At 52.7% G+C, this 12,770-nt stretch overlaps 1 protein-coding gene across 5 annotated transcripts in view; it reads right to left on the bottom strand.

The window, feature by feature from the left end:
* Window positions 1–12,770, bottom strand: part of Abcg1 (ATP binding cassette subfamily G member 1) — a 68,390-nt gene that overhangs the window by 14,029 nt on the left and 41,591 nt on the right. For all 5 annotated transcript variants that reach the window (XM_045149450.1, XM_004654497.2, XM_045149453.1 and 2 more), the window contains 3 exons: window positions 10,251–10,368; window positions 6,788–6,920; window positions 2,893–2,943 (listed from right to left, as the gene is read on the bottom strand). In XM_045149450.1, coding sequence (XP_045005385.1) covers window positions 2,893–2,943; window positions 6,788–6,920; window positions 10,251–10,368 — 302 coding nt within the window. The remainder of the gene's footprint in view (window positions 1–2,892; window positions 2,944–6,787; window positions 6,921–10,250; window positions 10,369–12,770) is intronic.

The raw sequence follows: 12,770 nt of genomic DNA, 5'->3' as shown, positions 1-12,770 counted from the left end.
TCCTGTGATGGGATCTTTGCGGGGGGCTGGAATTGTGCTCAGCACTGAAGAGGGTCAGGTAGTGGGGCCTCTGGTAGGAGATGCATGTAGAACATGCCATCTTGGTCCTGTGGGGATGGGTCACTGTGGCGCTCAGCCCAGAGACCATGGTTGAAGGAGTCAGGGTCTGGCTGTGTCAGGGCCAGGCTGGTGGAGGTGATACACACATGTGAGAGGCCTGTCTGACGCCTCCCAAGAGGCCGCTTGTTTGTCCCAAAACGTGACATCATATACTCCTGCAGCAGGGTTCAGGATGAGCCCCCTAGGTCCTCCTGAGGCCCTGACTGGCCACTCAATGAGAGGCTGGAATCTGGATTCTCAAGGTACCAGATGACATCAAAAGCAAAGTTGGCATGAGAGGCCAACGGCCTGACTGGCCAAGTTCACTGTGCTGAACTTCTCAGAGGCCTCGAATCATCTAGTTGGAGCCCACTAAAGCACCCACCCCCCACCCTGAACTACAATGGGGAAGGCTGGCCAGAGTCACAGCTGACAGGCGACAGTCCCTAGCCTCCGTTCTACACTCACATAAGTTCTATGGCGCTCAGAGACATGGAGACCTCATGACATCAAAATTAAAAAAGAGACTGATTGAAATGGGGAGGGGGTATGATGGAGAATGGAATTTCGAAGGGGAAAGAAGGGGGAGGGAGGGTATTACCATGGGGGTATTTTTTATAATCATGGAAGTTGTTAATAAATATTTGGAAGAAAAAAAAAAAAGACTTGGAAACCTGCCATGCAGTTCATATGCTGAAAAGCTGGGGCCTGGCTTCACCTCCCAAGTTACAAATGGGAGCTTAGTTTGAGGGTGGAGGAGCAGGGCAGGCGGAAGCTGAGCTACCTTGCATGGGGAGGGGGAGGGGGAGGGGGAGGGGGCAATCCTGGGAGTTCAGGGTCAAAGGGGTCCCACAGGCTCAACCCTGCTTCCTTTACAAGACCTTCTGTGCACAGTTAACCACCCGCCCATCTGCTTGGCCCCACATTGTGTGAGTCCTTAGTCAGCTCCGACCTTGGGTGATTGGCTTGGGCCCAAGAGACAAACCTCTCTTCCCCAGCTGTTCACTCTCTGGAGAGCCCAAGTCTCTCCCACACCCAGGATCAGCATCTCCATGGGGACTCCGCAGCTTGTCACTTCGCCTGGTGGCAGTCGTGTGAAGGGGCCTGTGTGTCATTTGTGGGGCATCTGAATCCGAAGCTAGATGGCACACCAGACCCTCATGGAACTTGGGAGGCTGGAGGACAGGTGTGAGCAGGTATGGGAAGTAGCTCTTGGGCCACCGTCTTCTGGCTGCTCTGGGAAGCCATTTCTGCTCTCTAAATGAAAGAAATACCTTTGTCTCCTGGCACTTGTGGCTCTTGGGAGTCCTGTTCCTGCCTCCGATTCTATCCTCACTGGTGGAAGAGGGACCATGGGGACAGAGATGCTAGGACAGACCTCAGACCAAGGAGGGGAGGCCTCTTGTTTATTGGCATGGGTCATTTCAGGCTCCTTGGCTTGCCGTAGTCGGACATCTCATCTTCCCTCCTGCCGCAGGCCAGGCCTTTCTTTTGTCTTCTCAATGTTTGTTTACGTGATTTGAGTCAGCTCAGGCTGCTGGGCAAAGTGTGCCAAACTGAGTGCTTAAACAGTATAAATACCACCTCAGAGTTCTGGTGGGCAGAAGTTTAAGGTCAAGGTGTGGGCAGTGCTGGTCCCTCTTGACTCCTTGGCTTCTGACGACAACTTCTCTGTCGGTCCGCAGTGGCCATCCCTCTCTGTGTGGGTCTGTGTCTTGATCGCCTCTTCTCATAAGGACAAAGTGAGACAAAACAAAGTTCCCCAAAGAACTTGTGTTTTAAAATATATTTTATTTTTATTTGAGAGAAATCGGCAAAGAGAGAGAGAATGGGCATGCTAGGGCCTCCAACCACTGCAAACAAACTCCAGACACATGCGCCCGCTTTGTGCATCTGGCTTACATGGGTTCTGGAGAGTCAAACCAGGATCCTTTGGCTTTGCAGGCAAACACCTTAACCACTAAGCCATCTATCTCTCCAGCCTGGAACTCACTTTTTCTTTCTTTTCTTCTTTTTTTTGGTTTTTCGAGGTAGGGTTTCACTTTTAGCCCAGGCTGACCTGGAATTCACTACGTAATCTCAGGGTGGCCTCAAACTCGTGGCGATCCACCTACCTCTGCCTCCCAAGAGTACTGGGATTAAAGGCGCCGCGCACCACCACGCCCGGCTGGAACTCATTTCTTTCTTTTCTTTTTTTTAAAGGAGACCAGCTGAACTTCTCTTGGTGAATAAAACCAGACTGGTCACTCTCCCAGTGAAGCCTCCTGGGGCTTCCGGTGGGTCTGCCAGCCTGTATCCCTCCCTGCCTTCTGGGCCCAAGGAGGCAGAACAACTGCCAAAAGGGAAGAAGTCTCAGATCTGCAGGAATCTTGTTTACTTTCTTTTTAAAATGCTGGTTAATAATATAAGTACCCAAATTCTCCATGTGAGGATGTGTGGGTGGGGGGGGTGGTTATTTTTAAACCAATGACTAACCATTGCCATTGTCAGTTTCATGAGAAACAGTTTTCATCTGAAGTGTATTAAACAATGGAGGTGGCGGTCCTTGGCCTAAACTTCAGATCGGCATCTTCTGGCCAGCGCAGGCCCAGGCTGCCGACTACTGGACCTGAATGCCTACACCGCCACAGTGGCCCTAGAGCCATGTCTCCTGGACCCCGGCACATGCTGACACAGCCCTTCACGAAACACACCCAAAGAGAAGGCAGCAAAATGAAGCGACGAAAGCCAGGAGAGAGGAGTCCACCCCGGCGCACACTGCCCACACCGCCTCGGGCGAAGCATGGCACTTACCATCTCCCTCCTGCCCTCGTCCTTCTCCTGCAGCTTGAGGTGCGCAGACACCTGCGGGCAGCAAAGACCGTGGGTGAGGGGGCTGCTGGCGGGGGGGAGGGGTCACGTGAGCATTTCAGGACCCCATGACAGCCCAGACTCCACAGGCTTGCCGGGCCCCCTGACGGCTCCCCCCAACAGCTGGCTTCCCATCTTCCTCCGTCTGAGAAAGGGTCCTGGGAGACAGTGGTGCGGGTGTGTGACGCCTCGGGGATCTTGGGTGAATTTTCTGCTGTGTGCGTGACAGGAGTCAGATGTGGGCGACACAGAGACAGGGAAGGCCCAGAGGGCAGGGTTTGAAGATGTGTCTGGGTGGGGACCCTGGCGTGCATTCAGGACCACCACAAGCCACTGCTGGCTTGAGGTTGTCATACCGGGTTTACACACAGAGACAGGTGAGGGCAACTCATGGGGAGGCTTCTAGTTTTGTTTGTTTACTAAGACCCCCCACGGCACCGGCCCCCAGCCCTGCTTGACAAAACCTGGAGAAGAAATCAGCAAGCCCCACCCTCGGACTTGGTTCTGGTCTCCTCAGGCTCACTGGGAACCACAGTTTCCTCATCAGCACGACAGAAAGATTACAGTCAGGCTGGAGAGATGGCTTAGTGGTTAAGCGCTTGCCTGTGAAGCCTAAGGACCCCAGTTCGAGGCTCAATTCCCCAGAACCCACATTAGCCAGATGCACAAGGGGGTGCATGCATCTGGAGTTCATTTGTAGTGGCTGGAAGCCCTGGTGCACCCATTCTCTTTCTCTCTCTCTCTGCCTCTTTTAAAAACTCTCAATCTCTCTCATATAAATAAATAAACAAAAGAATCTTTTTAAAAAAGATTACAGTCCACATTATTCACATTATTAACTAGATACTGAAGGGGTCAAATCAAAGACCAAGAATTAGGGGAGAGTGGATTGGAGAGATGGCTTAGCGGCTAAGGCGCTTGCCTACAGAGCGCAAGAACCTGTTAAACTCCCCAGTACCCAGGAAAGCCAGAGGCACAAAGTAGCACATGCATCTGGAATTCATTTGCAATAGCTAGATGCCCCAGTGTGTCCATTCTCTCTCTCTCTCTCTCTCTTTCTCTCTCTGCCTGCCTCTTTCCCCTGTCTCTCTCTAATAAATGAAATGAAATGAAATGAAATGAAATGAAATGAAATGAAATGAAATGAAATGAAATAAATTAGCTGGGGGTGGTGGCACACACCTTTAATCCCAGCACTAGGGAGGCAGGGGTAGGAGGATCACTGTGAGTTCGAGGCCACCCTGAGACTCCATAGTGAATTCCAGGTGAGCCTGGGCTAGAGTGAGACCCTACCTTGAAAAACCAAAATAAATAAATAAATAAATAAAATAAATTAATTAAAAAGAAAGAAACAGGGGAGAGGAGTGAAGAGGCCCTGGACCTCGGGGTGGGGGGACTACATCACTTCTGCAGGGTCTTGCGAAACCAAGTGTCACTCCTCTGCCTCCCTGATGGTTAGAAGCTGCACTTTAAAAACAGGGTCTGGGGAGATGGCTCAGCCAGCAGCGCATTTGCTGTGCAAACATGAGGACCCCAGCACCCATGTAAATACCAGGTGGGTGTGGTGACTCCCAGAGCTCTGGAGGCAGAGACAGGAGAGCCCAAGACAAGCTGGCTAGCTAGGCTAGCTGAATCAGGTTCAAGCAAGAGACCCCATCTCAGTGAAGAAGGTGAAGAGTGATTGGAAAGAAAAGGCCCAATGCCAACCTTGACATCCCCATTCATGCACACATGTGGGTACATACCCCTTCCCAAACACATGCAGGCACACATGCACACCATAAACACACACAATAGCGCATAACCAAGCTGGCAGCCAGGATGCTTCCTGTGAGAGACAGGACCTTTAGGGGTAGAGGGCAGGGTAGCCTCAAGGAGAAAGCATTTTGTAAAGGTGACGTGAAATGGCTCAAATCCGAATCCCGCTGAACACAGATTCTGAAAGCAGACGTTATTTCACGGGGAGACCCGAGAGTGGCCGAACACGTCTATGAAAGAGCGGCGGCAGAGCTGGGTAGTCGAAGCAATGACCCCCGAAACAAGCAGCCAAACTGACCTCTGGGGAGGTGACCAGAGCTGTATCAGGAAGCCTGGCATTTGGGGGTCAGTCAGGGCTCCACAAGGAGAGGGCAAAGATGGCATTTACCAGGTATTTGGAAGAGCGATCATTGGGTAAGGAAAAGCTCCCTAACAGGCAGCTCACCCTCCTGAGCCCTCTTGTGCCCACCAGAGCAGCCATCAGAGGCCAGCTCCCTGCACCCATTATTCAAGAAGGCTAGGTGTTGGAGAGGTGTCCCCTTACCTACAGAACGCCTAGTGCCGGAGAAGAAGAATCAGAGGACCTCTGCCAGACCCTCCCTTTCTGTTTCCCCACAAAGCAAGTTAGGGAGCAGATTGTGTAACTGAAATCTTAACCCACTTCTCTCGACTGAGCTCAGAATGCTGTGGAGTCGCACGAAAGGTTGTGTGGCTGTCATTTCTCTGTCACCACAGGGAAAAGCTTTGCCCAATCCAAGCCAAGAACGTGGGGCAAGACCTCTCTGGGTGGGAATTCCGATGAGAACATCTCATCTCCTAACCAAATGCAAAGCAGCCAACGATGTCCCCTTTGGGGAGGCACTGCATTTCTGAGGCCTATATGCAGTGACACGTAGGCCAGCAACCAGAACTGAACACTGGCTTCCAAATCTCTCTTTACGGAGAGGATTCTGGAGGCTTCTACGCCCACAAGGAGGTCACTGTGGGAGGAACCTCTTTAACAATAATGTTTAAAATACTTCATTTACTTATATTTGAGAGAGGCAGAATAGTAATGAGAATGAATGGCCGTGCCAAGGCCTCTTAGCCTCTGCAAACAAACTGCAGACACACGCAGGACCTTGTGCATCTGGCTTATGTGGGTACTGGGGAGTTGAACCCAGGTCCTTAGGCTTTGCAGGCAAGTGACTTAACTGCTAAGCCGTCTCTTCAGCTCTGGTGGGACCTTTTCTAAACATGACCTTGGAAGCAGAATCTCTGCACTTGGTCAGTTGGAACCACATAGCCAGGCTGTTCTGGAAACCTAGTGTATGGGTCCCACCTGGATGCGTGCATGGCCCTGAGAGGTGAAGGCAGTTGAACCGCCCCCCGCCCCACGCTGGACTTACATGGGGGCCTCAAGGAAGACACATAAGGAGCAGAGAGAATGATGACACGGCTGTAACAATAACCAGCACCGATGAGCCTGGAGGTCTAGGTTCTACCCGCCTCGCTGGGCTACCCCACTCACTGTCCCCACCTCCAGCCATGCTTGTGCAGATGTGGCGCCTGTGACTGCGGAGCTAAGGCAACGAACTGCGTGGAAGGAAATGGAGCTCAGCAGAGAACCGGAGGCCTCCGGGAGCCTGTGCCCCGCATCCGAGGCCCCACCTCACACCCGCTCCCCTGGAGTGGCACGGCAGGCGGCCATGTCGAGCTACGGGCAGCAGGGCCTGGCCCTAGCCTCTGCTCAGCCGCCGCCGACTGTTTCCTCGCCTGACTGGAGGGCGAGTCCTTCGCCAGGGCACCAGGGGAGCTGGTGCCACGCCGAAGACACAGAACCACTCAAGGAGAGCTGATGGAGAGATGGGAACAGCTGATGAGGGAATGGGAGTGAGACTGCCATGGAAATGATCACTCTGTCAGTGATCCATGATCTCAGAAACTTGATCTTGACTTGGCCATACAAGGTCCCTTCAATTCCTGGCTGGGGGGGGGGGGGTGATTTTCCACGCAGCTGTCAATCCCCCCGGCCCCCGGGAGGGAGGAGTCTGGAAGTGCTTGGGAGAGCAGTGGTGTGTCTTTTCGGGGTGCAGCTCACCATCATCGCCTCCTGCACGGTGAGGTGAGGGAGCAGCATGTCATCCTGCATGATGTAACAGGACACCTTACGGAAGCAGCGCAGGTCGCGGGGCATGCCGTTGATGAGGACGGACCCTTTCATGCCGGTCTCCCTGCAAAGTGGAGGGGAGAGAGGTGGCAGTCAGTCGGGCTCCTCCTGCATCACACCCCTCTGGGGGGATTCAGAGAGAGGCAACAAGAGAGGAAGGCCTCCTTTCTTCCTGGCTTCTTCCCAGTGGACTCTTTCAGCATGGAGGCAGGAGGGGCAGAGAGACCAAAGACACAGAACAGCATAGGGTGCTCTGCTCGAAACATGTGGCCATGTACCAGGCTGCTCTGGAATGACATTATTCTTTAAAAATATTTATTTATTTATTTATTTAAGAGAGAGAAATTGGGGGGAGGGGGGGAGAAAGGGCGCACCAGGGCCTCCAGCCACTGCAAATAAACTCCAGACGCGTGCGCCACCTTGTGCATCTGGCTTACGTAGGTCCTGGAGAATCAAACCTAGGTCCTTTAGCTTTACAGGCAAGTGTCTTAACCACTAAGCCATCTCTCCAGTCCTGGAATGGCATTTTTATACCAAGTGGAAGCGGTTGCTTTTCTTAGCCTACTGCCCAGAGGCACCCAGGGAGGCCCCTTGAGTCATTCAGCTTTGGGGGCAAAGACGTACACCCCCTGACTGTGCAGCTTTGTGAGACGGGGCTTCTGGGCCATGTGTGTGTGTATGCCACCCAAGTCTACATTAACTGTTATAGCCACAGATGCTGCAGGTTAAGATTGTGAGGATCCAGCAGGTCCCTTGGGCTCAAGTGGTTCAGAAACAGGACCTCAGCAGGATTGCTCAGCCAAAAGGATGTTCCTCCTACAAGGGGAGATTTCCCTTCGTAGGTGCAGCGGCTGGGAGGCTCCTGTGTGGATGGGGGGACGACACAGCCCGCAGCTGCCTTTAGTTCCTCACGTAGGCCTGCTGGGCCGGAGTCTGCTGCCTTTCAGGTGTCCTGCTCACCAGGACAGCACAGCTGCCGGAGGCTCCCTTCCTTCCTTCCTTCCTTCCTTCCTTCCTTCCAGGGATCCATCTTCGCAGCATTGGCTCCTTGAGGTCATGGCGACCAGGAGACTATGGGGGCTAATGAGGGCCTTATTTGGGTCCTGCCAGGCAAGGGGCAGATCAACTGGCTTCCCCTCAGATGGCTGGCTGCCCCCAGCTCTGGGATGCCCCAAAAGCACCTTTTGGGTCTTCCAGGAGCTGCAGTGCCAAGAAAATACTTCACTTGCTGAGCATCTGGTTCTAACATTTTAACTTTATGAGGCAGCAGGAAGCGGTCACAAGTGACAATTCTGAAAAGCATCGTTTCTGGTGTTAAGAAGCAATTCAGAGGCTCCAAGGAAGGGCGTCACTGCCATTTCCTCTAGCAGATGACGTTCTTAGTAATACAGGAGTCCTTCATATTCACAGGGGTCATGTTCTCTTATGGTTTGGAATGCCCCCACAGGCCCTTGGTGTAACACTTGGCTGCCAGCTGGTGGCGCTGTTGTGGGAGGTTGATGGGCCTGAGCAGGTTATAGCCTGGTCTGGTCTCTGGCCCAGCCTCTCAAGAAGTCCCCCTGTAATTCACTCCCCCTCTCTATCTCCATCCCTTTCCTTCTTTCTCTATCTGCCTCTTAATACATATACAATAAATATTTAAAAAATAATGGGCTGGAGAGATGGCTTGGCAGTTAAGATGCTTGCTGGCAAAGCAAAAGGACCCAGGCTCAATTCCCCAGTTCCCATGTAAGCCAGATGCACAAGGTGGCACATGCATCTGGAGTTCATTTGCAGTGGCTAGAGGCACCCATTTTTTTCCCTCTCTCTCTTTGTCTCTGCCTCTCTCTCTTTCTCTCTCAATAAATATAAAATAAAACAAAAAAATTTAAAAAGTCATCTCCCTGCAAGCTCCCACTGCCATGAACTGAGCCACTTCCACCATGTTATACTGTAATGGTCTGTACCCTCTAACACTGTGAGCCCACATAAACCTCCCTTCTCTTCAGCTGCTTCCGTCTGTCAAGGGTTTGTCACAACGAGAAAAGCAACTAACACATGTTCCTGAACCCATGGGTAGCAATGAACTGGTTTTTCCTTTTCCCCCCCTAGGCTTAGCAGTTAAGGTGCTTGCCTGCAAACCCAAAGGACTAGGGCTCAATTCCTCAGGACCCATGTAAGCCAGATGCACAAGGTGGCTCACGTATCTGGGGTTCATTTGCAGTGGCTAGAGACCCTGGTGTGCACATTCTCTCTCTCTCTGCCTCTATCTGGCTCTTTCAAATAAATAAATAGATAGATAGATAAAATAAAAATAATAAATGATAAAACAGATAATTATAATAAAATGTTGCAAAAATGTTACTATCACCACTCTTGCACGTTGGAGCCATTTATCAAGTAGACTAAGAGAGTCTACTATCTCAGGTTCAATTCCTGGCATCCATGTAAAGCCTGGCCACACACACACAAAAATGGTGCATGAGCCTGGAGTTCATCTGCTGCAGCATGAGGCCCTGGGAGATACACACACACAATTTGAATATATACTATTGTACATTACATTATCATATATACAGTAATATCTTTGGACCTTGGCTGACTATGGGTAACCAACTACAAAAAGCCAAGCCATGGAGTGTTCTTATTGTTACTACTTACTGCAGTTTTCACTTATTTATTTATGAGAGAGAAAGAGGCAGGGAGGGGGTGGGAGGGAGGAAGGGAGGGACAGGCAGAATGGGCACACCAGGGCCTCCAGCCACTGTAAATGAACCCCAGACACACACACCACCTTGTGCATCTGGCTTACGTGGGTCCTGGGGAACTGAACCCGGGTCCTCAGGCTTTGCAGGCAAGAGTCTTAACCACTAAGCTACCTCTCCAGCCCTGAGGCAGTGGGACCCATAATATCTGAAGAGAACTGGCTTTGAGGTAGACTTCATAAACCTTTTCTAAGGATTCAGCTTCATAAACATTCACAAATGAGTGACACGGGAACGACCTTGGAAACCGTGATTTCTCAGGTCGTACTTTTCACCACGCCTTCCTCTTGGCTCTCTGCCTTCCTGCATCGTCTCCTGCACCTCAACCTTCCTACGTTTTTCTGCTGAGCTCATCCAGGAGGCTACCCTGCCCACCAGCCTGTGGCCTCCACCCATCGTGTGGCCGTCAGCAGGTGCAGCCTCTCAGTACCTCTGTCTTTGCTGGACCTTGCCGCCTTCCTCCATTCCAAATCTCCGGATGCCAACGTGCACCGGGCATCCCTGCAGCCCATGTGAGCAGAGCCTTCGGCAGGACCGCTGTGGGCAGCAAGATGCTGCCAGCCAGGCTGCGGCGAGGCCGCTCCCCCCCTCGCGCTGCACGCCACATGGCAACCTGAGAGGACCCCACTCTCCCAGCAGGCTTTGCTTACCTGTAACCTGCTAGAATGTTCATGAGCGTGGACTTCCCAGCCCCGGAGGGGCCCATGATAGCCACGAGTTCTCCGCTGTTGAACTTCCCAGAGATTCCTTTCAGAAGCGTCTTGTATCCTGCAAAGAGCAGATCACGCTCATTTCCTGTCACAAGACTCGCTTGGATCGGACTTCCCTCGGCCCAGTGCAAGCGCACACTCAACGCCACTGAACCAAGGGGATGGGGCCACAGGCAGCGTTTCTCATAGCAGAGAACAAAAGTGTAAAGGCCGTATTCTAGGACCAGAAACCTGAAGACCTTGTGTCTGATGCCACCGTCTGTTTCCCAAGTGGCATTTTGCAAGTTGAGATAGTGATAACTACAGCACATGCATATAGTTTCAAAGTCTCCCAGGAACCTCCATTCCCATCACAGAGTAAGGAAGTCCAGGCCCCACGAAGGACAGAGCTGAAGGCTGGATTACTCCTGCCTCCCCCCAGCGGTCAGTGGTACTTGTGCCTCCATCAATAGACACTTCACTCTGCATTGCCTCCACAAACTTACACTTCACACACTTACACACTTACGTAAGTACAAATTGTACGCAACGTATTTAACAATCGGTCTATAATTAGATAATCAATACGTTATTAATTCCTTAGTGCATAATTAAGGCAGTTTACCATCATGTCACATCAAATGGCTTTGGAATTTCTGCCAAGTCTCTTCTGCCAAGAGGCTTATAGAAGCTACACAACCAAAGTCACGTTCGTGTTTTTCACAGTCCAGTGAAATCTGCTACTGACGATAAGTGGACGCAACGGGACTCACAGATCAAGATGCCCCATTCATAAATGCTGCGTGGCGTCTTATCAGGCCAGAGGGTGGCACACAAAATGCTTAAAGGGACCCGAGGAGATGGACACATGGGGAACTTGCCTCGTCCCTTGTTCCAGAGTCTCCCTCCAGGCAAGTTTACCAGGGGCCCCAGGGAGTTTTCTCCCTGCTGCCTTCCGATCTGACAGGGGACATCTGAAACATTCCAATCTGTCATAAGGAGCCACCTTAACTTGGACAGGGAGTCCCTGAGGCCTTGTTTAAGTGAGGCAGAGAGAAGTGAAGTGGAAGCCAGAGCCAGGAAGCTTGTGGCCCGGGGACTCTGACTCATTAAGGAGAAGAGGATGGCTGCGGGCTGTCACCTCAGGAGGCTGAGAGTCATCCCAGTGGGAAAAAGGCCCCAGGAGCAAAGGCAGGAGAGGAAGGCGGCTCAGCGCTGGGTAAGAACCTCACTCCTAGGGTGACAGTACTAGCTAGAGTCCACAGAGATGAGTGGGGGAGGGACGGGGAACCCCAAGAACAAGCTTCATGCTGGGCTGCACCTGCGTTCAGTGGACAGACAGAAGAACGGATGGGCAGACAGATGGATGGATGGGGGAGCCAGGGATGGCAGAAGCTCTTCCCACACCAGACCGAGCTCCCAGCCTCACAGGCTCATCAGACGGAGCTCTGAGGCTTGGGGCCAGATGCGTGGGGATGCGGGCCCCGGGGCTCTCCGTGACATCTCGGAGGGAGCACTAAATGCCAGGCGCCTGCTCACTAGCGCGTTTTTCTACCCAGGCGGGTGTCAGGGTTACTCTCGAGCAAAACCTCGCTCTAGACCATTTCTTCTCAAAGTCGGGCACTGACCTCCCGCTGAGCCCCTGCGACCCGGAAGCCGCCCGAGGCTGTCACCAGAGCGCTGTGATGACCACCAGCCGCCCGGAAGCCAAGAGTGGTCTGTACGGTCACAATCGCCTCTGCCCCGAGTGGGGTCCCAAGATGACTCCGTCCCCTAAGTCCTCTGCAGCACCCACATGGGCACCACCCAGGGCTCTCTGCTTTGTCGGTGACAGGGGCTGGCCCGTGGCATGGGGTTCTCACTGGAGTACCAGATGATGATGCTGTCTGCAGGAAGCTTACACAGCCTTTGACGCGTGTGGCTGGAGCCTGGAGCGGGGGGAGGGGGCAGGGGCTCAGCCTCCCCACCCGAAATCACAGAGGCATCCCACCGACGATCCCCTCGAGCGGGCTGCCGCCTGCCAGGGGAACAGATCACATGACGGTGGGGCAGAGGGCCCAGCAGAAGAGACAACTGGAGTATCCACTGGAGGCTGCTTTGGAATTGATGACCATTACAAGTGACACTGGAAACACGGGTGGAATCTGCCCTGCTTTGAGCCACCCATGATAGCCAGAGAGCTATGCCAGCTAGAACAAGCGTACTCAGTGAGGCCTGGGACACCCAGTGAGAAAGGCTCCCTTTTGCTGTGGGCTCCGGATGCTCCACCAATCCCAGGGCTAGAACCGCTGACCAGCCTGCTTCCCTTACTGAAAGCTTGAGTGAAGATCAGCTATCTCCACTCCCGCTTAACACCATACTGGGCACAGGGGACCTGGGGTTTGCCCTGCACAGCTTTACTGGCGAGGGTGGTGGGCACTCACAGGAGGGCACACCTAAGACCCCTCCATGAACAAGACAGCGACAGGTTTAGTCTACAAA

This window comes from Jaculus jaculus, chromosome 5 (genome assembly GCF_020740685.1).
Source record: "Jaculus jaculus isolate mJacJac1 chromosome 5, mJacJac1.mat.Y.cur, whole genome shotgun sequence".
NCBI classification, from domain to species: domain Eukaryota; kingdom Metazoa; phylum Chordata; class Mammalia; order Rodentia; family Dipodidae; genus Jaculus; species Jaculus jaculus.
Note: the sequence above shows the minus strand (reverse complement) of the source record. Positions and strands in the feature narration are given on the sequence as shown.